At 44.0% G+C, this 26,188-nt stretch overlaps 1 protein-coding gene across 1 annotated transcript in view; it reads right to left on the minus strand.

Moving 5' to 3' along the window:
* maml3 (mastermind-like transcriptional coactivator 3) overlaps positions 1-26,188 on the minus strand; it is a 454,633-nt gene that overhangs the window by 192,059 nt on the left and 236,386 nt on the right. The window contains exon 2 of the mRNA XM_041175296.1: positions 2,685-4,196. Coding sequence (XP_041031230.1) covers positions 2,685-4,196 — 1,512 coding nt within the window. The remainder of the gene's footprint in view (positions 1-2,684; positions 4,197-26,188) is intronic.

Consider the following 26,188-nt stretch of genomic DNA (forward strand, 5'->3'; position numbering starts at 1 on the left):
CCAAAGATACCACAAACTTCAGATATTCTAGGAAACAAATGTAGCCCATGAAACTCATACAGGCTTGAGTATGGGGTATTGATTCAGTTACTGATGGAAGGTGTCCATTATTCAAAAACACTGGTGATTCTGGTGAATATGTTGGGGTCAACCAAATTTAACATTTTTGGGCTGGACTCCTGCCAGGTTCCCATCCACCTGCACCTGAGAGCTGTGGAGAGAAGGGTGGAAAATCTATGCTGCTGAAAACTCTGTTTCCTCTAATTGCTTAAGACCGACAACTTCTTTTGGGCCAGGAAAATGCAGTCGGTCTCTGCAACATCTCGCATTAACATTAGTATATTGGTGTAAATCAATGGCCTGCCCCCACCTCCCCATTGCAATCAATTCAACTCGCTGGGGTCTTTTAATTTTTAAATGGTTTGATTTGGCCCCAGCAATGCTGGACACTGACATTCTCTATGTTGCTAATATGATAATGAAGAAAAATGTCATTCCATTATTTCCCCTTGATTTGATTAATACCTATATACCTTTGGGGAAGGTATTTCTGGTGCTTGGTGAAAGTACAGACATGAGATCGCAATTGGAATAAAACTAGGATACCTACGTGAGGTATCTCCACTCAAATATTTACCTGTGTGCACTCAAAATATACCTGAAAAGCAGTGTAACTGTGGACACTGGACAAGACTACAGCTAGTTATGAGAAATATTGGTATAAATTTCATTTCTCTTGATTTTCCTTTTATTCAGGGGTTTGTGTGTAAATCTTGAGGTGACTGGAACACACTCAACTAACAATCTCACAAAAGGGCACGCATCATATTTGCTGAGTGTTTGCCTCTGTCACTCATTTTTCATGCATTTCATCTGTACATCCAGAATCCCATATACGTTTATTTACTATCTTCAGACAGTGACTGAAGTGTAAAGACCAATGCATCTTTTAAAGGATAAATATTTTCAGCAGGTAAAGGTACAGGGCTATGGGGAGAGAGTGGGGCAATGGGATTCATCTTGAAGTATTCTAGCGAAGAGCCAGTACATGGACACAAAGGGTCAAATGGCCTCCTTCTGTGCCATGCTTGGTTCCATAAACATAATTTTATTTGTTCAAGTGTAAAAGCTTCTTATAGTTTCCTGATCACCACTATCAAAGGCTCTTGTTATAAAAGGGTTAACATAGGTAGCACAATGGTGAAATCCGGTGCACATTATTTGCACTATTGCAATATCCCCGGTTTAACAACCAAGGTTGTAAGTCTGCAATATAGAGTGTGCTGAATGTCTTTCACATATTCCATGGGCAGGATTTTTGGGTCATTGGGCAGGCGCGGTCAGTGGGCCCAGGAACAGCCGGGAAACGGTCCGCCACCCACGATTGGCCCCCGACTGCGATTTCATGCCAGTTAACAGCCAGTTAGCGTGAAAGGCGCCCTGAAAGGCTCAGCGCTGGTGGGGTGGGGGAAGGAGGGGGGCAAATGCTGAAGTCTGTGCAAGTGCAGGGGAGTGTGCAATGAAAGCTCCCTGAAGGCAGAGGGTTGCCTCAGGGACTTGAAAAATTTTTAAATTAAAAATAAGGATTTCGAAATTCTGAGAAAAATGTCCCCACATAGGACTCACTCGCATGCACATATACATTATGAAAATTATGTCAAAACATTTTTTTAAAATCAATGACAGAAACCTCTTCCTGCCCGTGGGTGAGGTTTCCTCAAAAAATGCAAAGGCCGCCTGGCTGATTCCCCCGCCAACCATAACGTTGGACGGGCAGCGAAAAATGGCACTTAATTGATAAATTAATGGCCTGAATAGGCCTCGTAGTTGTTGGTGGGCATGCTGCCAACTCTTGCGCGTGCCTGCCGACCGAAATATTGCGCCCGTGAGCGATGACGTCAGGATGCTCACCCAACGTCACCACGCACTATTTCAGGCTTGAGCGCGTCGGTCATAAGTTCGCACGCCAAGTGGAAATATCTGCCCCTTGTTTTGTATAATTAACAGCTCTGTAATATAGCAGCAGAAAAAAAACTACAATATTACCAATATCATATTGTTGGCTGCAATAATACTTAATGTCTTTTATTAGCTGCAGAATCGTACCTTATATAGCTAACACTACCAGTACTTTGGTGTAAATCGACTGCCCACCACCCAATGGAACCAACATCACAGAATTCCCACTACAGTACAAGCAGGATAAAATAGTCAGCTACTGCCAGAGAGAAATAACAAGACACGGACACAAGTGAGTAGATCAGACTTCAAACTGTGAGATCTACGTTTTGCTGCAGACCTTTAATCGTACACTGTTCCCTGGTTACACCTCTTAGTCTTTGAGAGTTTGTAAAGGCAAATTGTTCTCAGCATATTTACTTATTTAACATAAAATACACAAAGTGCCCTCCAAAGTAAAGCCTGAAGCAAGGAATTACTCAGTCTGGCTCAGAGAGTCAGTTTTCATCAGGACCCCCTGATGGTGGAATCAATGAATCTTAAAAAAAAAATACACACACCATTTAATAGAAGACCAACTAAAATATTGCACATAGTCAAATGATCAGAAGTGTGCACAAATTTACACCATATAAATTTGAAAGAACTGATATAAAGGAAATAGTCAGGCTGAAATAGCATCCACATTGCCAACATTAAAAAATCAATTTTCTCTTCTCACTTACCGAACCATGGCTTGGCAGTGTTCCATAAGGTATTGTCTGGGGTAGTAGTCCTTTCTGCTTCATTAACAGCAAGCGCTTCTGTTCCTCACTAATATGAGAAGCCTGAGGTTGAACATGTGGCTGCTGTTGCGGCAAGTAGGGCATCATGGGAGCTTTGTTCTGATTAACCATTGGCGGGGTCATTCTCTGGCCCACAGGCTCAATATTATAATGAGACAGTGGCTTAGTGTTAGCATACGAAAGCATAGGCTGTTTGTTCACAGAAGTCTGCCCCATAGTATTTGGCTGTTGATTCATTATGTTCATGTGGTTTTGTGAGAGGTAGTTATTCATGGCCTTCTGAGGGTTGTTTGTCATAGTAGGCACCATAGGCTTTTGGTTATTAAAGGCCTGTGGGTACATCATCGGGCTATTTGGTTTGTCTGGATTAAAGGGGCCTCCAAAGGGACTGTGTGGTGGAGCTGCAGGTGACCAGCTAGGTGTCTGATTCTGCTGGTGCGGCTGTGTGTGCTGCTTTTGCTGTAACAGCATAGCTCTTTGTTGCTGCTGAGCTGCCATTTGTTTTAACTGTTCAGCACGAGAAAGATCAGAACCAGTTGATGGTAAAGTTCCTGGCCCAGACCCTGGCCCTGGCCCTGGCCCTGGACCCTGTCCTGAGCCTGACCCAGAGGATGTAGTCATCAAAAAGCCATTTCCAGACCTTGCATGTGCTTGACTTTGATTTGGAGTTTGCTGCTGGGGTTGGCTTGCAGAAGTTACTGGTGAAGTGGCAGGAGCAGAAAGTGAGGAAATACTTGACACAGAGGACACACTGGAGACTGTAGAGACATTAGAAAATGGAGGGCCTGATGAAGACGGTCTAACCTGTGGAGATCCCATTGACATCTGATTAAAAGGAGACTGGCACATCTCACTCTTTATATTTGTGTTATCTGGTGGGACTGGGGTCTGTGACGTGGGTCTAATAACCTCCATCTCCTTCTTTTCGTCAAAATCTTCATTAAATAGATCGTGCATATCATCTTCCGGAACTGTGCTTGTTAGCTCGTCAATTAACTCCTGCCACTCTTGCTCATTAAGATTGATATCTGAAAACAGTTTATTCTGATGGAGAAGGGAAGTGTCAGATGAGTCCATACAACTTGGATCATCAATTGGCTCTTGTTTAAGTTCCTTGGTTAATATTAAGTTGAAGTCATCATCGTCTCTGGTGCCATTGGCCTGCAGATTCACTCTTGGATGCCTGCCCTCTTTGTTTATGTCATCAAAGCCTGTTGAATTATTTCCACTGGTTGGTATTGGGAGCGAGGACTTTATGTCAATTTGGTGCAGAGGAGAGACTGAAGGCATGGGGATCTTATTAGACAGGGTGTTGCTCTGGTCTAACCCAGGTCCCTCTTTTCGGACTCGCTTGCTACTTGGAGAGAAGCTGCTGTCAGAAACCCCATTTTGCAGGTCTCCATTTAGTGGTGAACGTGCGCCTTCAAGCTTCCTCTTTACGGTTTCTTGAAGCTTTAAGAAGAAGATAAAGAAACTTAATTATTAAGGCTGTCTTCTTAACTCATTAAGAACAAAAACATATTTCTCTATCTTACAAGTTTATGATCAGCAAAATATAGTTGAACTCATTACCGTAAAATTCTGAGAAACAGGAAAACATTTTAATCTTATTGAGACTTTAAGTCATTTGGCCTAACTCAAGTGAATATTCAACCAGGGCCACTTTATAATAGATGGGGCAGAGAGGGTTTATCCCTCTCTTGAAGGTTGAATTCTGGCCTTCTGCCACCCCCTTGATACCTGGCTCAGCTGAGCTGTTTTCCAGGACTGGTTCATTGAGTATGCATGGTGGACAACTGTTAGATTCTGGCTCGTAAGCAAGATGCCAATGCAAACGAAGATGAAGCTAACCATGCTTTAACAGGGACGTCACCAGAAGATCTAGTGACAGAACTCAAAGTAGAGAAGAAGACTAAGGGTGGGTATATGGCATTAGTTTGCAGATTAGCCTTGAATAGTGTAGCAGGCTCAAGGGGCTAAACGGTCAACTTCTGTTCCCCTGTAGATCAGTAGTGATGCCACACTGAAGGCCACAGCTGAAATTAGGGTATTCAAAAACTAAGGATGTGGGACATAGATGGGACTAGATGCAAGGCTGGTTTTACATCTGTTCCAATTTGGAAGGTAATATTGGATGGTGTTGACCCCACGGGATTCCTGCCTGGCGAATTAGGTTAATGTTATTCTCGAAGGGCTGAATTTTGCTGTTGGTGAGCAGGGGGCAGGGCCCGCCCCCGATGTCAAACCGTCCCATTTAAATTTTCAGGAAGGCGGGGGCGCAGCAAAATCAGCTGCGGGCCCACCGACCTGTCAATGGCCAATTGAGGCCAATTAAAGGACCTGCCCATCCAACCTTAAGATTGGCGGACAGGCCAGGAGCCTCGGCGGGGAATAGAAAAACCATGAAACCTCATCCACCGGCGGGAACAGGTTTCATGTAGGGTTTAAAAAGTTCAATAAAGTTTTAGTGAAATTTATGAACATGTCCCAACTCGTGTGACATTGTCACATGAGGGGGACACATTAAGGATTTTTTTTTCTCTATTTTTAATGTTTTCACAACTGTCAGTGATCTCCCTGAGGCAGCACTTAATCTCAGGGAGATGTGCGCTCTTTCGTGCGCATGCATAGCGTTTCCTGGTGGATGTCATGCTGGACGGGCCTTAATTGGCCCGCCCACTTAAAATGGTGGCGGGGCCCACTTCTCCGGCAGGGATTGGCTTCCCGCCTGCCGTAGATTGGGTTGGGCCCACCTGCCCGGTAGGCAGAAAATTCTGCCCTAAGAATTTGTGGCTGACTTGGTGGGGGGTAGAGGTGGCTGCTACCAGGCACTGTCCTTCATGTGGCACATCAGAACTGTAACCAACACCTCTGAGGCCCACTGTCACAATGGCAGCTCCGAGAGGTAGCATTACCTCTGGGTGGAAAGGCGGCAAATCCACCAGGGACTTGGACCCTTTACCCACACACATGCCTCAACCCCTCCCCACCCTCGCCTTCTGCTAATATCACCATTTGCACATTGCTGGTAAGGAAGAAGGAGATAGCATTTGTCTCAGAAGGGGTGGGAGGAGGGAAGACCCTGTCAGGGCACTGAGCCTTCAAAAGGCATTACTGTCCTATTTTCTTGCCATTTGACTGTGGTTCCACCAGATTCTGAGTAATAGAACAGAACATTTCTCCATGGAGTGTCATTTTAATACCAGAATTCATTCTAAACAGGGCCATTATGTGGAAACAGCTACAGTAAATTAATCCAAAATATTCATCATCTCGGGCAAATGTAAATTCTATATTCTTAAGATTCCCAACTAAATGTGAAATTCCATTCACTATTTGGTTTCACAGCTTTTATTAAAATAGCATATTTTTAATTTCTCCACCCCATCCCTGCCCCTCCACTTCACTTTTAACTCATCTCTCCTGGGTTCCCACAGTTCTCAAATTCTGCCATTTGGTTGTTTTGGCTAAAAAGTTGACTGTATGGCGTTACTTATGTTATACTCAGGTCTACTGCTTTTTGCTAGAATTTGTGAAATGGAGGGAAATAGATCCTGAATGTTTATTTTTTTTCTTCATGAAGTTACATGAACAAAGAAGGTTGCACTGGATACTTTCCTGTATGCAAATATTAATTACTTGCTACAACATCTAGGAGGCAAAATTCAATAGTCCCCGAAAACAAGGTGGGAATCACCTGCACATACTTTGTGCTGCCTATAATTTAAATTATAGTAGCGTCAGCTCAGGGGGCCCCGAGTTCAAGCAAGGCTAGCATCACTTAGTCTGCACTACTTAAAGCCAGCCCAAACCTCTTAATGGGGAGATGCACTTTGGCTGGAGCAAGCGCTTGAAATGTTTGGGGAAGAGAATGTGACCCGTAAGATGAGTGAGTAAGGGTGCAACAGGGTAAAGAGCTTGTTCCAAGATTCTCAGACACTCCACTAGATTCTTGGTGCAGGAGGTAGAGAGAAGGAAGGATGTCCTCTGGCCACAGGGAGCCAGGAGACCTTCCAAGCAAACTCTCAGAAGGCAAAAGGAGTGGTTAATGCAAACAGCTTGGCCCCAAGGTCCTGGATGCAGCGCTACAAGACATTTAATGACCTCACACGTGTGGTCAAGCTGAATGAATTCATCCCCAAATGTTATGACATCCTTATAATTGAACCATCAGCCTCGGACAGGTCTCCCTTTTCACTTATCTGCCAACCATCTCCATCAATCACAACTCATAGCTTCATGGCTAACATTCATAGCTTCACCTCACCCTCACACATTTAGCAATTCTGAAATAAAAAGCAAACTACTGCAGGATGCTGGAGACATAAAATCAGAAAGTGTTGGAAAATTTAAGGCAGCATCTATGGAGAGAGAAACAGAGTTAGCATTTTGAGTCCAATATGACTCTTCTTCAGAACTGAAATAGAGAAGTAGAAATGTGATAGGTATTATGCAGTCAAAAAAGGGGGAAAGGGCAAGTGGAACAAAAGGGAAGGTCAAGGATTGGTTAGAGGCTAGCAGCGATTAAATACCAAAGATGTCATGGAACAAAAGACAAATGGAATAGTAATGGTTGCAGTGAAGAAACAAAGCATTGGTCCAGAGCAGCTGTTAATAGCAGAATAAAGGTCAGCTCAGTCTGAAAGCAAAAACAAGATAGACTAGCACTTGGCAAAAAAAAAATCAAAATGGTGGACAGAGTTCATGGTCTGAAGTTGTTGAACTCAATGTTGAGTCCAGAATGTTGTAAAGTGCTTAATTAGAAGATGAGGCGCTGTTCCTCCAGCTTGTGTTGAGCTTCACTGGAATATTGTAGCAGTCGAAGACAGAAATGTGAGCACGAGAGCAAGGTGGTGAATTGAAAAGGCAAGTGGGGTATGGCAATGAAATGGCAACTGAGCAGAGGTGTTCCACAAAGTGATCACCCAATCTGCGTTTGGTCTCCCCAATGCAGAGTAGACCACAATTCTGAAAGCCTCACACCCACAGCTCACAGTTTGCACATCCTGCCAGCACATCACCAAACAGACAGCACCATACTCAGTGGCACACTTGCCGCTCTCTTGCAGGTCGAGGTGACATGTAACAAGAGGCAGCGACACCTAATGGGCGTGGTCAGGGACGGCTGCATGTCCTTACCCCGAAGGAGGAAACAGTGTTCTCCATGATTGGAATAGTCATAACTGAGGCCCCGGCTAGTAATGGAACTGAAACCCCTGAAGATGATGGTGTGCTCATATCTAATCCTCTTTCTCAGATCCTATTTCCCCTTCATCCCTGATCTGGGTCAGAGGGCAAGGATAGATATGTGCCAGCTCATCAGAGGGCGAGGTCACACACAGGCTCTACTGTAGAGTCCAATGGGACGGGCTACAGAAGAATGCTGATAGGTATGTATGCACAATGAAATGCTTTTGGTACACTGGCAGGCCTGACAGAAAGCTTGTGATCAATATCAAGGAGCATGGAGGACATCAACTTGACATAGGCCTCGGCACAGGGCTAGAAGCTCACCCTCTCCAGTGTGAAAGTGGTAACTAGCGACATGAGAACACTGGCAGACCAACCGGCAAGCAGTGCCTAATGGCTAAAGTCTCTGCTTCCATTACGTCAAAACCAGAAGCTACCTGCTGTTTGGGTGCTGCAGTGGAAGTTCAGACTGAAGCCATGCAGGGTTAGCTTGCTGCCATGAAAGCTCAGACGGCTTCCATCATGGCTCAGATACCAGTATGCAAAGTGGCTTGCAGAGTCTCCCCAGCAGTACAGTACTCTGTCCTTAACATACTGCTAGGATTGCTGAGGCATCACCCTGGGTGAGTGACATGGCTCTGTGGAGCACAAACCTGCTGTCCTCTCTCAGGATGAGCGCAATATGGCCATTCTGCCAGTGCCCTTGCTGTTGCCTATCAGCCATCCAGCCCAATCTGATGCTGAGGTGGTGCAGTCCAAAGTCAGGCTGCTTAGGGTCAGACTGCTTAAGCTCAATGTGCAAGGCCATCTGCAGTCTGCCCCACTGAAATTCAGCAGCCATGCTACAACCACTGGGGTGGAACTGGGCAGGAGCACCTGGACAGGAAAAGGTAAATGGAAAATAGCAACTGAGGAAATGCATAAGGGTGATTAGTTGACTTTTATCTAGAATATTGGACTTGATTTATAAAGTTGATTTGGAATGTTTGCTTTGTGATGGCTTTTATTTTTGCATTATGGCCAAGTGGATGTGGTGATGGTCCAGAGGGAAGTGTTGAATAGGGTACAGGGGCTGAATTTACTGACTCTGCAATCAATGAGTTGAGCAAAGGAAGCCCCACCAGAAAGGGGATGATTTAATTGCTTCCTTCCTTCCCCCCCACCCACCTCAACGTTTCACTGTGTGCCTGGTGATATGGAATTTTCCCCCATTGAAGGCAAGGTGGTGCAGTATGCAGCAAACCACCACGAAACATGACGAGCGCTCTGGCAAGTACTGCAGGGCAGTTCAATCAGTGAAAGCATTGTTTAAGCACCACACAGGTTTGCTCGATCAGATTTTGTGTGACAGCATGGTTTTTATTATATACATGCTGCCCATGTGTTGTGTGTATTGCAAAATGGAGTAAACAGCCAGGTGATCAGTGCCAGCAGCCTTTGTCACCAAGTAGCCACCCTCTAGTTTCTTATGGAGGCTCAAAGGCCGATGGTACAGCAGAATAGAGCCATCCTGACTGCTGACGGTATACTGAACATTGGCATTCATGACGTGACCATACCCAGTGCACTCCAGCTGGACACTGAGGGAGTGGAATCCCTTCCAGTTGTGGTGCATCTCAGAATTGACATCAGGCATCTGCAAAGTATGTGCAGTCAATTGCACCCTACACCATGGGGAAGCCTGCAATCCTCAGTTGCTCACTCTGCATGATTCTCTCCGGCAAGAACAAATGAAATGTATTTAGCTCTCTTTGGATACAAAGCCTCAGTGACTTCTCCCATGCAAGCTGATGAAAAGGAGAAAAAATAGAACATGAGAGTAAACTAGCCAGGAATGTAAAAAGGATTGGAAGAATTTTTACAAATATATAAAAAGGAGAGTAACTAAAGTAAACCTTAGTCCCTTAGTGGCAGAGGCAGGAGAAATTATCACAGGAAATGAGGAAATGGCAGGGATACTGAAGAAATATTTTGTGTCTGTCTTCAAAGCAGAAGACACAAATTATATACCAGAAATAGAGGGTAACCAAGAGGTTAGTAAGAGTGAGGAATTTAAAATAATTAAGATCAGCAGAGACAAAGTATCAGTGAAATGTAATGGGCTAAAAGCCAACAAATCCCCAGAACCTGATAGTTTACATCCTCGGGTTCTAAAAGAGGTAGGTATGAAGATAGTGGATGTGCTCGCCCGATTTTCCAAAATTCCCTAGGTTCTAGAAAAGTTCCAGCAGATTGGAAGATAGCAAATGTAACACTGCTATTCAAGAAAGAAGGGAGACAGAAAACAGGGAAACTACAGGCCAGTTAGCCTGACATCAGTCATTGAGAAAATGTTGGAATTTATTATTAAGGAAGACTTACAATGTGCCCTTAAAAAGTCCAGGTAGGATCAGAGTCATCATAATTTTACAAAAGGGAAATTGTGTTTGACCCATTTATTGAAGTTTTTTGAGGATGTAACTAGTAGGATAGAAAATGAGGAGCCAGTAGATGTAACATGCTTGGATTTCCAAAAGGCATTCGATAAGGTGCCACAAAAAAAGTTAGTACACAAGATAAGGGCTCATGGATTTGGGAGTAATGTATTAGCATGCATGGAGGATTGGTTAATAGACAGAGAATAGGGATAAACAAGGCATTTTTAAGTTGGCATTTTTAAGGCTGTAACCAGTTGAGCGCCACATGATCAGTGCTAGGTCCTCATCTATTTACAATCTATATTAATGTATCCAAGTTTGCTGACAATATAAAGCAGAAGACTTGGTTCATTGGGAGAAAGCTGCACACACTTGTCTTTCTATCTTCAAAATGGTTGACAAATGAACCTTGTGCAGGAAACTGGAGACGTAATACACACTGGAAACTTCAGAGTGGGGTTAAATTTATTTAGATTTACATTGTGTCGGAGGGGTGGAAAATCTGGAATACAAGCATTCTTTACTGTGGCACAGTAGTACTGATTGACGGTACAGGTCTGAGAACTGTTCCCTGCACCCCACCTCCCCCCATCTGTTTGAAGGAGAACAAAAGCAAGCGACAGGAAAAATGACTTTTATGTTATCTGTCACAAAAATTCCATTAACTAGCTCAGGGTTTTGGCAGAATCAGATACTGTATGTGCATTTCTTGAAGACCAAAACAGCATTATTCACAAGCACTGAATTATGAAAGCTCTCTGGAGGCTCTGTACATCTCTGTCATACCACTGGTGCACTCCTGCAGGCCTCACAGCTTCCCCTAAGTTGGTCTGTCATTCATTTGTTATTGTACTTGAGCCCGGTTTGATTCCTTCAGAAGAGATTTTGTACCACATTTATAATAGCTCTTGTTAGTGGTTTGTTTTTCCCACAAGCCTCTGCTGAAACTATATTATAGCTCGTAAACGGATACTATATTCATGAAAAAGTGTTTTGGCAAACCTTTAACTTGTTTGTTTGCAAACACTCACAATGATGCATTTAAACACATTACCACCTCTCTTGAAAGTGATACCATATGCCGAAAAGGAGGCGTGTTTCTTCTCTCTTCCCCCAAAACAGGTTTGCTAAATACTTCTTCATGAACACAATGCCTCTTTAGTAGCAAAACAAGACCAAAAATATCTGGTGTGAATAGGATCAACGATGTATGAGCCCTGCTTGCTCCTGCGTCGTGTGGTCTACAATCTCTTGTGCCAGGTTGTCCAAGCTTTTTGTCTTTATGATCTGTGCAGGTACACATCTTGGGATGGGCAACAAATAGAATTTCAAACTCATGAGGCTGATTCTAACAGATCGTGGTGTTCTGACTTAGCACTTATCCATCAATGAGGCAACAGTGCGAAGAAGAATCCTTTCCTCACAGATCCCAATCAACTCTTTTCTCCCTCACGTAGTTATTAGCTTTCCTTTAAATACATCTATGCTATTTGCCTCAACCACTCCACGTGGTGCCAAGTTCCATATTCCAACCACCCTTCGGGTAAATAAGTTTGTCCCGAGTCCCTTATTGAATTATAGGTAACTATATTTACAGGCCCTATTTTTGAACTCCCCCAACAGCCACCCACCCCCACACACCACTTGATAATTTTAGAGACCTCTATTAGGTCATCCCTCAGCCAAGGAAAAAAACGTCCCAGCCTGGTCAGCATTTCTTGATAGTTATAACCTCTCACTTCTGGTATCACCCATTGTAAATCTTTTTTGCGTCCTTCCCTTTGCATCTATATCCTTTTGTAATACAGGGGCCAGCACCTTGCACAGAATTAAAAATTTAAGTCAAATTAGGAATAGGTTGCCTGTGCTCCGTCGAGGGCTTCTTGGGTTTGTGGGGATGGGAGGGAAAATGATGGTGGTTGGCGGGGGGTGGTGGGCAGCAGTAATCATTTAGACACCATTGCTTCAGCAGTTAATTTTTCAGTAAACTTAACTCCTCTTTATCATCCTTCAACTGCATTACAACCTCAGACATAGAGAAACATTGGTTTGTTTTTGCAAAATAAAACCACACATTCAACTGCAAAGCTTGGAGGAACCTGCATCTCCTTGAAAGCTCTGCATATTTGAAATTGTTTGGTATTGGTTTTACTATTTGGTTGTGTGGCCAGAGAGTGAAGATAACCTGTTTGCTCTTTGGGGTCACGTAGGTTATGCTGTTCAATACCAATGGAGGGTTTTTTGTTTGAGTGCCACTCGATTGCTTAGCTTTTACAAATTGAAGCAAAATGTCTCTTTGTTACTTGTTATCTTGATAAGATATCAACTCCTGTACAAATTATTAACAGGAAGAGCAGGAAAAAAGCATTCTTGTCCTGCTGATCGACAGGTGATGCAATGGCACTGTTTGTATCTTGGGTCATTGTGGTGGTTGAGAGTGCAGTTTTTCCAGGCACTTTCCTCTCCAAATCGAGATGATTTCCCCTTCCGACAAGAATCGTAGTGTGGGAAAGCATGCTTTCATTTTATAAGATCGCAAACCTTCTCCCATGAGCCTGCCCTCGATCAGAAACCTCACAACAGCACTCCCAATACAAACAATTACTAATTTGACACTTAAAGAGCTGAAGCACCACATAAAAGAGCACAAGACAGTTGGTGCTGCTTTTATCTGTTAATGGGTTGGAGAAGCTGCTCTGCTCAGTGCCCCACGGATCCCAATCTATTTCCTCCCCCAAAACAACAAAAAAAAACACCAAGGAGATGTTACTATAGCAACAGACTAAGCTCAGTGCAGTGCACCTCCCCCCACTTCACTAGCTGCCACTGTGACTTCAGAGGACAGTTATTTCAGCTATGCAAAGGAAGTGACCGGTTATGCTACACTCTGCCTCTTTTTGCCTCTACTTGTTATGTTACACAGCAAGATGACTATTATGCATAACTATCTTATGGCTTGCATTTATACAACTCCTAAATATCTTTAAAAAGACAATTACGTTCTCAAAGCCAGTAAGCTACAGTTCACTGATCTTCCACAGTTTTCTTTAAGTGTTCCTTCGAGGAGTAGCTAATTCTTAATTCATCCCTGGCTTACTTCCAGAAAGTATCTGCTGGGGCCCCTGTTCTCAAGAAATGGGAAACATGCAGGATTTTTATTATCAGGGATATTTAGCAGGGAGCAGGCCACCTCAAATTCTAACATTTCACTGAAGTAAAATGGGGATGAGCTCACATGTAAAGTATGACCAATTCAAACCCTGACCTTCTACACACCAACCAAAATTGTTGTACGGCTCATTTTGTCTCATGGGCAGACATTAAAATATTCACAGAAATGTAGAAACAACCGAGTCCACATGGAGGCTGGGAAGGCAGCAGCTCAGAATCCGATAGTTTCTCCTGTTTTGTTTAAACAGGTAAATGACTGAAATTACTGTCATTTTAAATGTCTCTTCAAGACTAAACAAATCAGCAGGGCTTACGTAATCAGACCATTAAAATCCTTGTGTTTAATTTCTTGCTCACTTGTAAAGAAGGAATTAAACACTGCAACAAGCCCACAACCACTTCCAATTTCTGTTGAGAGTGTTATCCCAGCTTGTTTCAGGCTGTCCTCAGGGATCATGTCCTTCCATGTGACCTGATGGTTTAACTGTAAGCACTCCCTTACAGCCAATGGAGTTTCTGTAGGAAACTAAACTGGTGTCATGCAGTTCTAAATAGATCTGCACCATAAGAATGGATTTCCTGGGACACTGCTCAGAGAAATCAGAGAAAACATCATTTCCTGACTAAAGGGGGCATTATTCTGAGGCTTAGGTGAAGCTATGTTTAAAATCACCTTGTTTCTTTAAGGCCATAAATTCTAATTACCATTACAACACCCTGAATCAATCAGGTGGCAATTGTTTTCTTTTTTTTTAAGTTGCTACTCATGCTGTTTTATCAAAATGACACTTGAGTCAATCAACATGCTAATATTGCACGAACATTATATGTGTGACACTTCCTAGTGTAACAGTTGTGCTAGATGTTATATATAAGACAAACCAATATAACGTACACTTCTTGCTTTGATGTGCTTTAAACATGGAACTTTAAAATACAAGAACACAATGAGGATTCAGAATGCAATAGGACACAGCACTTCTGTATCTGGTTGGGAAGGGGAGGGGGAGCAGCAATGCACTTAACATTCAGACCCACTGCTGACAATATAATTGACTGAGAGATGCTTAACATATTATCTTGTCAATCACACTTCCTTTTTCTTCTCCCTTTTCCTTTCCTGAAGTCAATGACTCATACTGAAAGAAGGCTCCGCAGGTGCTAACATCCCTCAGTAGCTCGCCCAACTGGGCCATTCTTCATATATGAGCAAGTACTGGCAGGCTGTACTATCATTGTGGGGTGGGAGGCATGTGGGGGTGGGCACCGCAGCTAAATTTGATCCTGTCTTCACTGGGCTTCCACACACACACAGGCATTTTTCAGCAGGAATTATTGGATTGCAGTCAGGGCTGAGAAGCCCAGCTGATTTTCCTCTCCCTACCCCATGGCACTCACTCCAATGAGACCCTGGCAGAGTTCATGTTACTCAGCATATATCAATGGACCAAACTTGGCAGCGTCTTGATTAGGGGTCCCCTAACCTTCTTCAGTTATGCACTGAGTTATTAGGGGGAGCATTAATAGCATTCTTGACACAATCAAGGTGTAAATAAATGGTTCGCATTTGGATGTTAAGGGGTGAGTTGGTGGCATGATGGCAATGTCGCTGGACTAGTAATCCAGAGGCCCAGGGTAATGCTCTGGGGACTAGGGTTAAAATCCCACCATGGTAGCTGGTGGAATTTGCATTCAGCTAATAAATCTGGAATACAAAGCTAGGCTCAGTGATGGGGACCATGAAAGTATCATCGATTGTTGTAAAAACCCATCTGGTTCACTAATGCCCTTTAGGGAGGGAAATCTTCCAACCATACCTGGTCTGGCCTACATGTGACTCCAGATCCACATCCACATCCACATGCTTGACTCTTAACTGCTCTCTGAAATGACCAAGCAAGGTCAGTTCAAGGGCAGTTAGGGATGGGCAACAAATACAGGCCTTGCCAGCGACACCCACATCCCATGAAAGGATAAATATTTTTAAACTTGTCAGCTTCAGGCATTTTGTGAGCCCACAACAGAATATGGTGTGGGATCTGCTGGATGGAAGAAGATTGCAGCAAGCACAATTCCCAGGGAATCCCAGACTCCCTCCCAAAATGCTGCTGAGAGACAAATGGAGCAGACAGACAAACACCCCTCCCTGGGTTAAAACATGCGAGGTCAATTCTAAGAACTGGTAACCCGGCCAATCCAGGTTCTTCCCTAAATTCCAACCTCCCTTCCAATTCCAAACCCTGCCAGGATTCTGCCCTGGAGGCCTGGAATTTCTAGCCTAATGAATTTGTCTACTTCAGTCAGTGTATAAACTCATATATATCAGTTCAAAGGGGACTAACCCAGACATCAATTAATCTTCTAATATAATTAACTTCTGAACACAGGCAACAATTTCAAGCTGGACAGATGAAAAACAGCTGAATCAAGAGAGTTTTGTGTACTGACTGCTTATTTGACACAGAGTAAAAGAACATTTTAAAGTTACAGCTAATCTGAAGCAAAGCTTGAATTCACAATAAACAGTTCATAATATATTTTTAAAAATGTTGCATTGTTCCCTACGCGTTCCTACATTACAACACTGACTGCATTTCAACAAGTACTTCATTGACTATAAAGTGTTTTGAGACATCCAGTAGTCATGAAAAGTGCTATATAAATGCAAGTCTTTATTTTCTTTACTTGATGTATGATTAAGCACTGCTGCTGTCACATCTATCTTCCCTACCCAATAAAATCCTAAAATGAGGATGTTTTGAAGTTAGATACACCAACCTGTGCAATAATGAGTTGATAGATAAAATCTGGAACAAACAAGCTTCAAGATAACAATGTGCTGCTTCAAACCATGTTTAGAACCTGAACAGGGAGTTATTGGAAAGTTTTAACTGAAGTTATACTTGTTAAAATACAAAAATAACCAGCAAAATCCCACCCATTCATTCTTGTTATTTTTCTTTCTCCTTCTGAGGTATAACATTAGTGAATATGTTTTTAAATATTTTTGGGAATATGGTGGTATTCTGTAAAGAAGGGTGTGTGTGTGCGTGTGTGTGTGTGCGCGCATCCGTCCTTGGGTAATTAAATTGAGTGAAGGTTAGTAAAGACAGCTTCCCTGTGGGAACTGAGAGATGAAAGGTAAAGGTGCTAAATGCATGCATTTGTAATGAGAGGCTACGGTGAAGTTGGAATTACAAGTAAGTAAGTTGGGTTTTAAAATTTGCATTAGGTGACAGGTAAGGACTTGACTTTTCAGCTGTTAAATATCGAAGGGAGTTTGAGGGACTTTTACAACTTACAAAGGTTTCATAAGGCAACAAGGAAAGGTTACTGAATTTTATTTGACCTGAAAGCGATAGGAAGAATGAAAGATTTTTATATTTCAGAAAAACTGAGTTCAAAGGGTTGCTTAGGACAATGGAGTCTAGGTTGAAAGGGAAAAGATGATATGTAAGGGAGATGTTTAGTTGAGTTGAGCTGGCTGTGTGGGCCAGCTCTATGTTGAGAAAAGTTATGCATTTGAAGCAGACATCCAGTTTCAAGCCAGAAAAGTCTTTGTTTTCAGAAATCAGCCTGTTCCTGAACTTCCTTCAGATTTTCACAGCAGAGTGGAAGAGGGTGAGAAGTCATGTGGTATACTTCAGCAGCAGTTTTTGCCTTGGGTAATATTACTAGATTTTTATGGTTAAAAATCCATAAGGAAGCTGTTGCCAAGTAGTTTACTGTGTGTTCTGATCTAGTGGGCTTTTTTGGGGGAATGTTTTGTAAGACAGTTTCAACTTTGTAATTTTACCCTTGTGTATTTACGTTATTTTTTCTTGTTAATAAATCTTTTTATTTTAAAATCCTAAAAGTTTACTGAGATTCTATGCTTCTGGGAACAGTAATTTTCTCATTTTCAAAATACAAAACAAAAAAAAGTTATGATCAATATGATAAGATTCCCTCTGGGATCTGGCTTGCTCAGTGAATAACATCGGCTATGGTCGAAACACACTCACCAGCTTCACACCATGCCTCATATGTATGTGAATGGCTAATGAAATCAAAGAAACATAGAATCAGGACTCCGCCCCTCAGTACTGTTCTGCCTTTCAATTAGATCATGGGTAATCTGGACTTCTACTCCATGTTCGTGCTTTCGTTCCATATCTCTTTAATGCCCTTACCTAACAAAAATCTATCAATCTCACTTTTGACATTTCCCTATGACTTAGCCTCAAAAGATTGATGTGGGGGAGAGTTCCAGATTTCTACTGCTTTTTCCGTGAAGAGGTGCTATCTGATATCGCCCCCCAATCCCCTATTTACCTAGCTCAATTTTATGGTTTTATGCCTCCTTGCTCTAGATTCCCCCACCAAAGGAAATAACTTTTTCTAGTAAGTCAATGAGATAAATATTTTTAAGGGCCTGAATGCTACACCACTTGGTTTCCATTCCTCTTTATCCACTGCTTAGTTCTAGTAAGCATTCCCTTTGCATGCCAGGTTGGGTGTCCCACATTTGTTCATAAGCATGTAAATCAACTAATCAGAACAACTTGCATTTATATATGGTTGTCAGCCCTGACTGCGCTCGAGGTAATAAGGTGGGTCAGGCATGTGGACCACTCTCATCTGAGCTGACCCCACCCTCCAGATGGAATTTCTCATTGGTGTCAGGCCCTGATACCTGCCCCAGCAGCCTCGGCTCCACAACCTGAGCTGTCTCTCGAAAATCACCTCTGTGCTATTCCACTCTGCATGGAGCAGTTTCCTGTAGGAGCTGCTCTTGCACACCCTCCATTTCTCCACCCTCGTCGACCATCCGGACATGCTGTGGGGTTTCTGTCCTGCTCTCTGGAGGAGGCAGGGCCCTCCAGTGGAGAGTTCTCTATGTGGGAGTCTTTATTTTATCCATCGGGGATTGGCATGGAGGGGTGTTGCACTCACCACTGCCATGCAATAGGTTGTTAAGGTGATTCGCAGACCCCTGGGCCACAAGTATGAGTCCATGTTTCACATGTATGTTAGACGTGTGAGTTTGTAGCCTCTCTTCCATTATCTCAGGGGGCTGCTCCTCAATTTCTGATCGGACTTCAGTCCCATGCTTCTGATCTTCGGGCATCCAGTGCTGACTGGAATGGGCAGATCGGATGACTTCATCCTTGGGCTGCTCCTAGGCATGGCCAAGATGGCTGTCAACAGGTCCAGGCAGGGGGCAGCTTAGGGAGTCATTTAGCCTGACAATCTGCTTCTCTTCCTGGGTGTCCCTCGAGAGCACATGCTGTCCACAGATATGTTTCAGAATCTCTGCGACCGTTGAGTACCAGCAGAGAATATAGCACATCACTCCTAGGAATGTAATATTAACCAGATTATCTAAACTTCCTTCAAGGCTTTTTCCTTAAAATGTATTTGAGTGGTGCCCGTTTTAAAAGGGGCACTTGGTTCCTCTTTATTGGCAAACTACTGGTTGAATCAAAAGAGGTATGTAGTGCATTCAATCTCGTAAAATGCCCTAAGGCACTATCTAAATGCCACACATACACAGAACAGTCACACACAGCAACATTGAGGCATTACTAGGGAAACACTAGGTTAAAAACTAATCAGAAATGTTTGTTTTGATTGTGCACTCTTCTGTCAGAGGATAACATCCAAGTGCATTTTGCAGGGGAACAGCAGAGTTATCCCTGTACCCTATTCAATATTTATCCCACAATCAACATCACTAAAAGAACAAAGTGAGCTTGCTGTGTGTAAATTGGTTTCCTGCATTGCACCAGTGACCATATTTCAAAAGCACTTCATTGGCTGTAAAGCACTTTGAGATGTCCTGAGGCCTTTCACTTTTCTTTTGCATACATGCACAGTTCTGCCCTCATCTGGTGGCCACACATCCATTTTCAGAAGGTGCCACTGGATGACAGAAATGAGCAGGAATCCTGAATGATTTTGCCATCCTTAGCTTGAGGACATTCAGGCCCATAATAAATCTGGTCACCTGACTGAATAGAAAGAAAAACAAAAATCCAACTGTCCGACTGCAGATTTCAAATCTAAAATTACAAGCTGTAGAGAAAGCAGTGCTACCCAGCTACCCACAGGCCTCCAAGCTTGGGAAGTGATGCATGACTCCAAGCAGCATCATTGCAGGAGAAACATTCCAGAAATAAAGAAAACCGGTATTGATTTTTCAGTGTTTTTACTCTCCTAAGTTTTGAAAACTAAGAGGCTAGTTTTGGAGTATACATACTTCCATGTACTGATAGGGACACATCTCGTTGATGCAAAATGAAAAACAGTTTTTATTTGTATTCAGATGAGTAATAGGGGCCTCAATGCAGTGAAAGCCAGTTCAAAGTAAAGCTCTTCTATGCTTCAACCCTAGTACTAGAGAGCACCCAACTGTTCCTGTGGTGAGGTGGCTGTGGTCCTAGTTTCTGCACCAATCTGTGTTAACAGTCGGTACTTTACTGCTGTGGACCTGAACCTATTGGGAAGTGGATTGGAACTGCTCAACTAATTTTATGCAAGGCCTTTAACAGTTAGCACTTTAGAAAGGATACTGCATTGAAGGTCTCTGATGTAAAGGGAGAGTGTCAGCCCACTAAGCCACCAGTCATATTTTTAAAAATGGGCCAGATTTTCAAGGCAGGGTCGAGAACCCGCCATCCAGGTGTACTCTGCTTCTGGACCCTGTGCCTCAACTGCATCGCATAGGCGACGCTATCTTTAAATGTAAATGTCCTAGTTGGGCAGGAGGCAAGCACGACACGCAATTACAGGCTCTGAGCACTTCCAGGAGTTTGGAGCTGCCTGCCTGGTGCCAGTGGCAAAGGCAGGCGGCAGCCATGTTGGGGTCTGCAGCTGCTTTGTCGATTAGAGCAGGCAGCTCCTCGAGGTGGAAGCCAGTGGAAAGCGGCCACGGATGAGGCAGGTAGGGAGCAGCACTCGTGCCAGTGCTCGTTGGATCCACAGAACTGATTTTAAAATGAATACAAAGTGATTTATCTGGGCCCCACAGCGAAGTTGGCAGCTGTGCACAAATATGTACCAGGCTGTTAAAACATGCTGGAAAAATTTTTGAAACCGCTGTGACAGACACCCAAGCAAGCTTAAGGAGCCGCTAATTGGCAGCCTTGCTTCCTCCCCACCTTGTCGGCCCTTTCACAGTTCAAAACTTGTCCCGGAGCCTTTGGGGTGCCAAGGCAACCTCTGGGACCATGATTTTTAACTCCAATCTGCACCAGATGCTGACTCCGCAGCCCTTTGAAAATCTGGTCTATTTTGGATACCGGACTTTACCTTTGGCGGGCGTGTGTAATCGGTGGGCCCAGGAGTGGTTAGGAAACAGGCCCCTGACCGCGATTTCGCGCTGGCTGGCCAATTAACGGGCAGCCAGCGTGAAATGTGCGCTGAAACGTTCAGCGCTGCCGGGGTGGGGATGGGAAGAGGGCAGGTGATGACGTTTCCACAGGAGCGGGTGAGCGCTGCAAGAAAGCTCCCTGAGGGCAGACAGCTGCCTCATGGAGCCGGAGACCTGAAAAAGCTAAAATAAAGGTTTTAAGAGCTGAAAAAAAAATGTCCATGCATCACAATCAAGCACCTGAAAATACAGCTGATAAAAATGCTGTCCGCAGAGATTTATTTTTATTTTATTTCATAACCGAAATTTCATCCCGTCCTTGAATGAGGTTTGATGAAAAATGCAAAGGCCACCTGGCTGATTTGTCCGCCTGCCAACGGTAAGGTTGGATGGGCAATTGAAAAATTGGAGACATTTGCGCCTTTAATGGGCTTTATTGCCCTCCAAATTGTCAGCGGGTGCACTTCCGACTTTTGCGTGTGCCCGCCAAGCGAAATATCGCGCGAGTGTGCGATTTAACGCCCGATCAGGCATAAAATTCTGCCCATAAGATGGAATTTTCCATTCCGGAGCTCAGTCTGGTGGGGATAGGAATGGGGGGGGGGGGGGGCGTGCAGGGGTTACCTGCCACAGTGGCCAGTGGGAATTCACGCCATATCACATGATGCTGGCCTAATTATTTATGCAGTTGGGGGTTTCCTGGCTTTTTGCGTGATGGGGTTGGCTGGATGGCGTGCTATCACATCTAGGTGCCGTATTTAAAAGGCACCCGGACATCAACTTATTCACCGTTGAAGGAAAGGATCCTCCTGGAAGATCCTGAAGATAGAAGGTGCACATTCTAGGAGATGATACAGCTCAAAGGTCCACCTGGTAGATGCTCCACCCACCCACTGCTGCACATGGTGTTCCAGGGTCCTCAATCGCTGGAGGCCTCCATCTTCCCTTCTGATCCTCAGACCTTCTTGCAGCTAAGTCCGACATGTGCACGCCACATTGGTCCGGCTGCGCTCCCGACTGGCGTGATATCCCGCTGGTGGTGCGGACACTGGGACTGGAGGGGGTGGGGGGATTCGATTCCTGTCGGGCCTCCATCTGTATCCCATTAACAGGATGCAAAGCAGTTTCACGCTGGCCTCTGGTGGGAATGGCGATGAGCCATGACGGGCAGCAACGCATGTTCCTGCTGTCACTTTACATAGGCAGGAAACGGATTTTTCAGCTCCCACTGCAATGTTCCTCTTCGACTGCCATTACACGCAGCACGGGGGGTGGGGTAGAGGAGAACTGGAAAACTCCGCTTATAGTGGAATCCTAAAAGTGTTGCAACCTTCTCTCCAGCTCCCATCTTTTGAATGAAGATCTGCCAACTACAATCCTAAGCATCAGATCATACGAAGCAGAACCCAGTCTATTCATGTCCTCATGTTGCCGTTATTGTGATGCTGAACAATTTCTAAATAGACTACATTTGAATTAGCTCATAGGATGTGGCTACACACTACAAACAGCATAACCCCAGTGGTCCAACCGTACTCAGTTAGGGACTCAATGGAATTTCTAAACCTAGTACCAACATATTATTGAGTAGCTCTGAGTCTTGCTCAATTGGCAAAACTAGACCTTGGATTGGTTTGCAATTTTCAGATTGACGTTAATGAGGTAGTACAAGCTTTCTAGAATGATGGAATCCCTGAATGTAGAGTAGGAAAAAGCATTTTTCAAAGCATGGCCCCTCAGGATCTGTTACATGTTGATGATAGGGCAACACTTTGTGCACTGAGGTCCATCTTTACTCAAAAATAATGGGTGAATTTCTACAGGAGTTCTTCTACTCATCCACTGTACCTTTGGAGGAAGAGCCCTGGTAACTCCGGGAAACCAGCACAAAAACACCGCGTATCATAATGGGAATTCGTCAGCAACACATTCTGGGTCCCAAACACAACCCTCTTGATTGCTTAATAAAAACAGAAAATGTTGGAAATATTCAGCAGACTAGGCATGAGAACTGGAAAAAGTTAGAGATGTAACAAGGTTAAAGCAAGAACAGAGGCTGGGAAAGGGGAGGAGAGAAAAAGAACATAAAAGGAAGGTTTGTGGTAGGGCGGAAGACAGGGCAGATTAAATGACAAAACAGAAGATGGTGTAAGGAAAAGTGGAGTGGTGCTGGGACTTGAAAGGTGGGTCATTGGCGTGAAAAATTAACTTTGTTTCTCCCTCCACAGATGTTGCCTGACCTGCTGAGTATTTTCAACATTTTCTGTTTTTATTTCAGATTTCCAGCATCTGCAATATTTTTCTGTTGATTCCTCGATACCTCTGAAGCCACTGGAATATAAATTGAGCAAAATTACAAAATCAGCCAGAGAAAGGCTCAGGCTTCACAAAGTCCTCAAACTTCAAACTGCTCTGGCTCAGGTCAGTGCCTCAGGCAGAAAATGCCAGAGCTGGAAATATCAGGAGACATCTTCCTCCGACAGGTAGAATTATGTTTATAAGTGGCAACTGAACCACGGCTGCTCATGGCATTGACTGTGAAGCCTCACAGTCCAGTCTCCTGTCATTGTAAGTTACTTCCATCTTTTACTAGGGGTATGGCTGGCTTCAACTACAAGCTTGGGGAGGGAGAACTACCTTCTGAGATCTGAAAAATAATCACACTACATCTATATGAAGTGCTTTCTGATGCAAGGGTGTCCAAACTATCACCTGTGCACCACATGCGACCTACAAGCCCTGGCAATCCAGCCTGTGAAATTCACATTATAATCTCAATGTCTGGTTTATCCTGTTTTAACTTGTTAGTTTGAGAGGTTTGGAAAGGGCTGTTCTCAGCATTATTGCCTTGTTGCTGGATAAACCGAAATCCGAATCTGTCAGAATCAGCAGCTTGAGACATATACAAATTAATGGGAACATGCAACATGGATTTAAATTTTGTTTTGGCCCACAAGGCTCTGTGATATGCATTTGAGCAGCTTATGAAGACAGAAGAGTTTAGACAATCCTGGCTCAGCATCTTTACAAGATGAAAAGCTGAGCCAAGCAAGCCTAGGTTCGATCAGAAATGCATGTGGGGCAAGCGATCAGTTGAGGCGCCAGTGGGAGACAAAATTGGGCCTCACTGCCTCTCTAGGTTTATAGAGGGAGGAAAAAAAATTAGCCAAAGTCTCCACTCCTGCTTGCGATCAAGCAGCATCCACCAGAAGAGAAACAGAAAATGCTGGAAAAACTCAGCAGGTCTGGCAGCATCTGTAGGGAGAAAAACACGTTTAATGTTTCCAGTCCGTTTGACTCCTTCAGAGCTAAAGAGAAGTAGAAATGTGGTGGATTTTATACTATCTAACAGGGGGTGGAGCAGATGGAGCAAAATAAGAAATTGGCGGTAGATTGGGGCCAAGGAGAGATTGGCAAAGATGTTATGGACACAAGACAAATGGAGTATTAATGGTAGTGGTGAAGACTAAAGAAGTTGCTGATAGTGGCATAAAGATAAGAAAGCAGAATGTGTTAATGGCAAAACAAGGGTCAGCACCCTGTGAAAGAACAACATAGAAACAAGTGACAGATGGCCCTGTGGTGGTGGGGGAGGGGGTTCGGCAAGGTGGTTGGGGAAAAATGATTTTTAAAAATTCGTCATATCAACAAATTCCAGTTCCCTGTTCCTAACCACCTCCTCTTCACCACGGATATTTAATCCCTCTACACCTCCACCCCCCACCAGGATGGTCTGAGGGCTCTCCGCTTTTCAGTGGAACAGAGGCTCAGGCCCCCTCCCACGACCCTTTTTTTGGCACATCGATGCCTGTATCAGTTCTACTTCATGCTCTCGTCTGGACCTGGAAAGATTTATCGATTTTGCTTCCAATTTCCACCCCACTCTCACCTTCACTTGGTCCATCTCCGAAACTTCCCTTCCCTTTCTTGGCCTCTCTGTCTCTATTTCTGGTGATAGACTGTCTACCAATATTCATTACAAGCCCACCAACCCCCACAGCTACGTTGACTTCAGCTTCTAAACCCTGCCTCCTGGAAGGACCCCGTCCCAATCTCTCAGCATCTCTGCCTCTGTTCTGACGATGCCACCTTCCAAAGCAGCGCTTCTGACATGTCTTTCTTCTTCCTTAACCAAGGTTAACCCCCACTGTTGTTGACTGGACCCTCAACCGTGCCTGACCCATCTACTACACCTCTGCCCTCACCCCTTCCCCTCCCTCCCAGAATCATGATAGGGACCCCCTGTCCTCATTTTTCAACCCATCAGCCTCCACATTCAAAAGGATCACCCTCCGCCATTTCCGCCAACTCAGGCATAAGACCATAAGGCCATAAGACATAGCAGCAGAAATCAGGCCATTCAGCCCATCGAGTCTGCTCTGCCATTCAATCATGTCTGATAAGTTTCTCAACCCCATTCTCCTGCCTTCTCCCCATAACCTTTGATCCCCTTACCAATCAAGAACCTATCTATCTCGGTCTTAAATACATTCAGTGACCTGGCCTCCACAGCCTTCTGTGGTAATGAATTCCATTGATTCACCACTCTCTGGCTAAAGAAGTTTCTCCTCATCTCTGTTCTAAAAGGTCTTCCCTTTACTCTGAGGCTGTGCCCTTGGGTCCTAGTCTCTCCTACTAATGGAAACATCTTCTCCACATCCACTCTATACAGGCCTTTCAGTATTCTGTAAGTTTTAATTAGATCTCCCCTCATCCTTCTAAACTCCATTGAGTATAGACGCAGAATCCTCAAACGTTCCTCATATGTTAAGCCTTTCATTCCTAGGATCGTTCTCGTGAACCTCCTCTGGACCCACTTCAGGGCTTGAACATCCTTCCTGAGATACGGGGCCCAAAATTTCTCACAATATTCTAAACATGGTCTGAGCAGAGCCTTATAAAGCCACAGCAGCACATCCCTGCTTTTATATTCTAGTCCTCTCGAAATAAATGCCAACATTGCATTTGCCTTCCTAACTACCAGCTCAACCTGCAAGTTAACCTTAAGAGAATCCTGGACTAGGACTCCCAATTCCCTTTGCACTCCAGATTTCTGAATTCTCTCCCATTTAGAAAATAGTCTACGCCTCTATTCTTCCTACCAAAGTGCATGACCTCACACTTTCCCACATTGTATTCCATCTGCCACTTCTTTGCCCATTCTCCTAACCCATCCAAATCCTTCTGCAGCCTCCCCAATACTACCTGTCCCTCCATCTGCAAACTTAGCCAGGATGCCCTCAGTTCCTTCATCTAGATCATTAATGTATAAAGTTAAAAGTTGTGGTCCCAACACTGACCCCTGCGGAACT

Source organism: Carcharodon carcharias, chromosome 1, assembly GCF_017639515.1.
Source record: "Carcharodon carcharias isolate sCarCar2 chromosome 1, sCarCar2.pri, whole genome shotgun sequence".
In the NCBI taxonomy this organism is placed as follows: Eukaryota; Metazoa; Chordata; class Chondrichthyes; order Lamniformes; family Lamnidae; genus Carcharodon; species Carcharodon carcharias.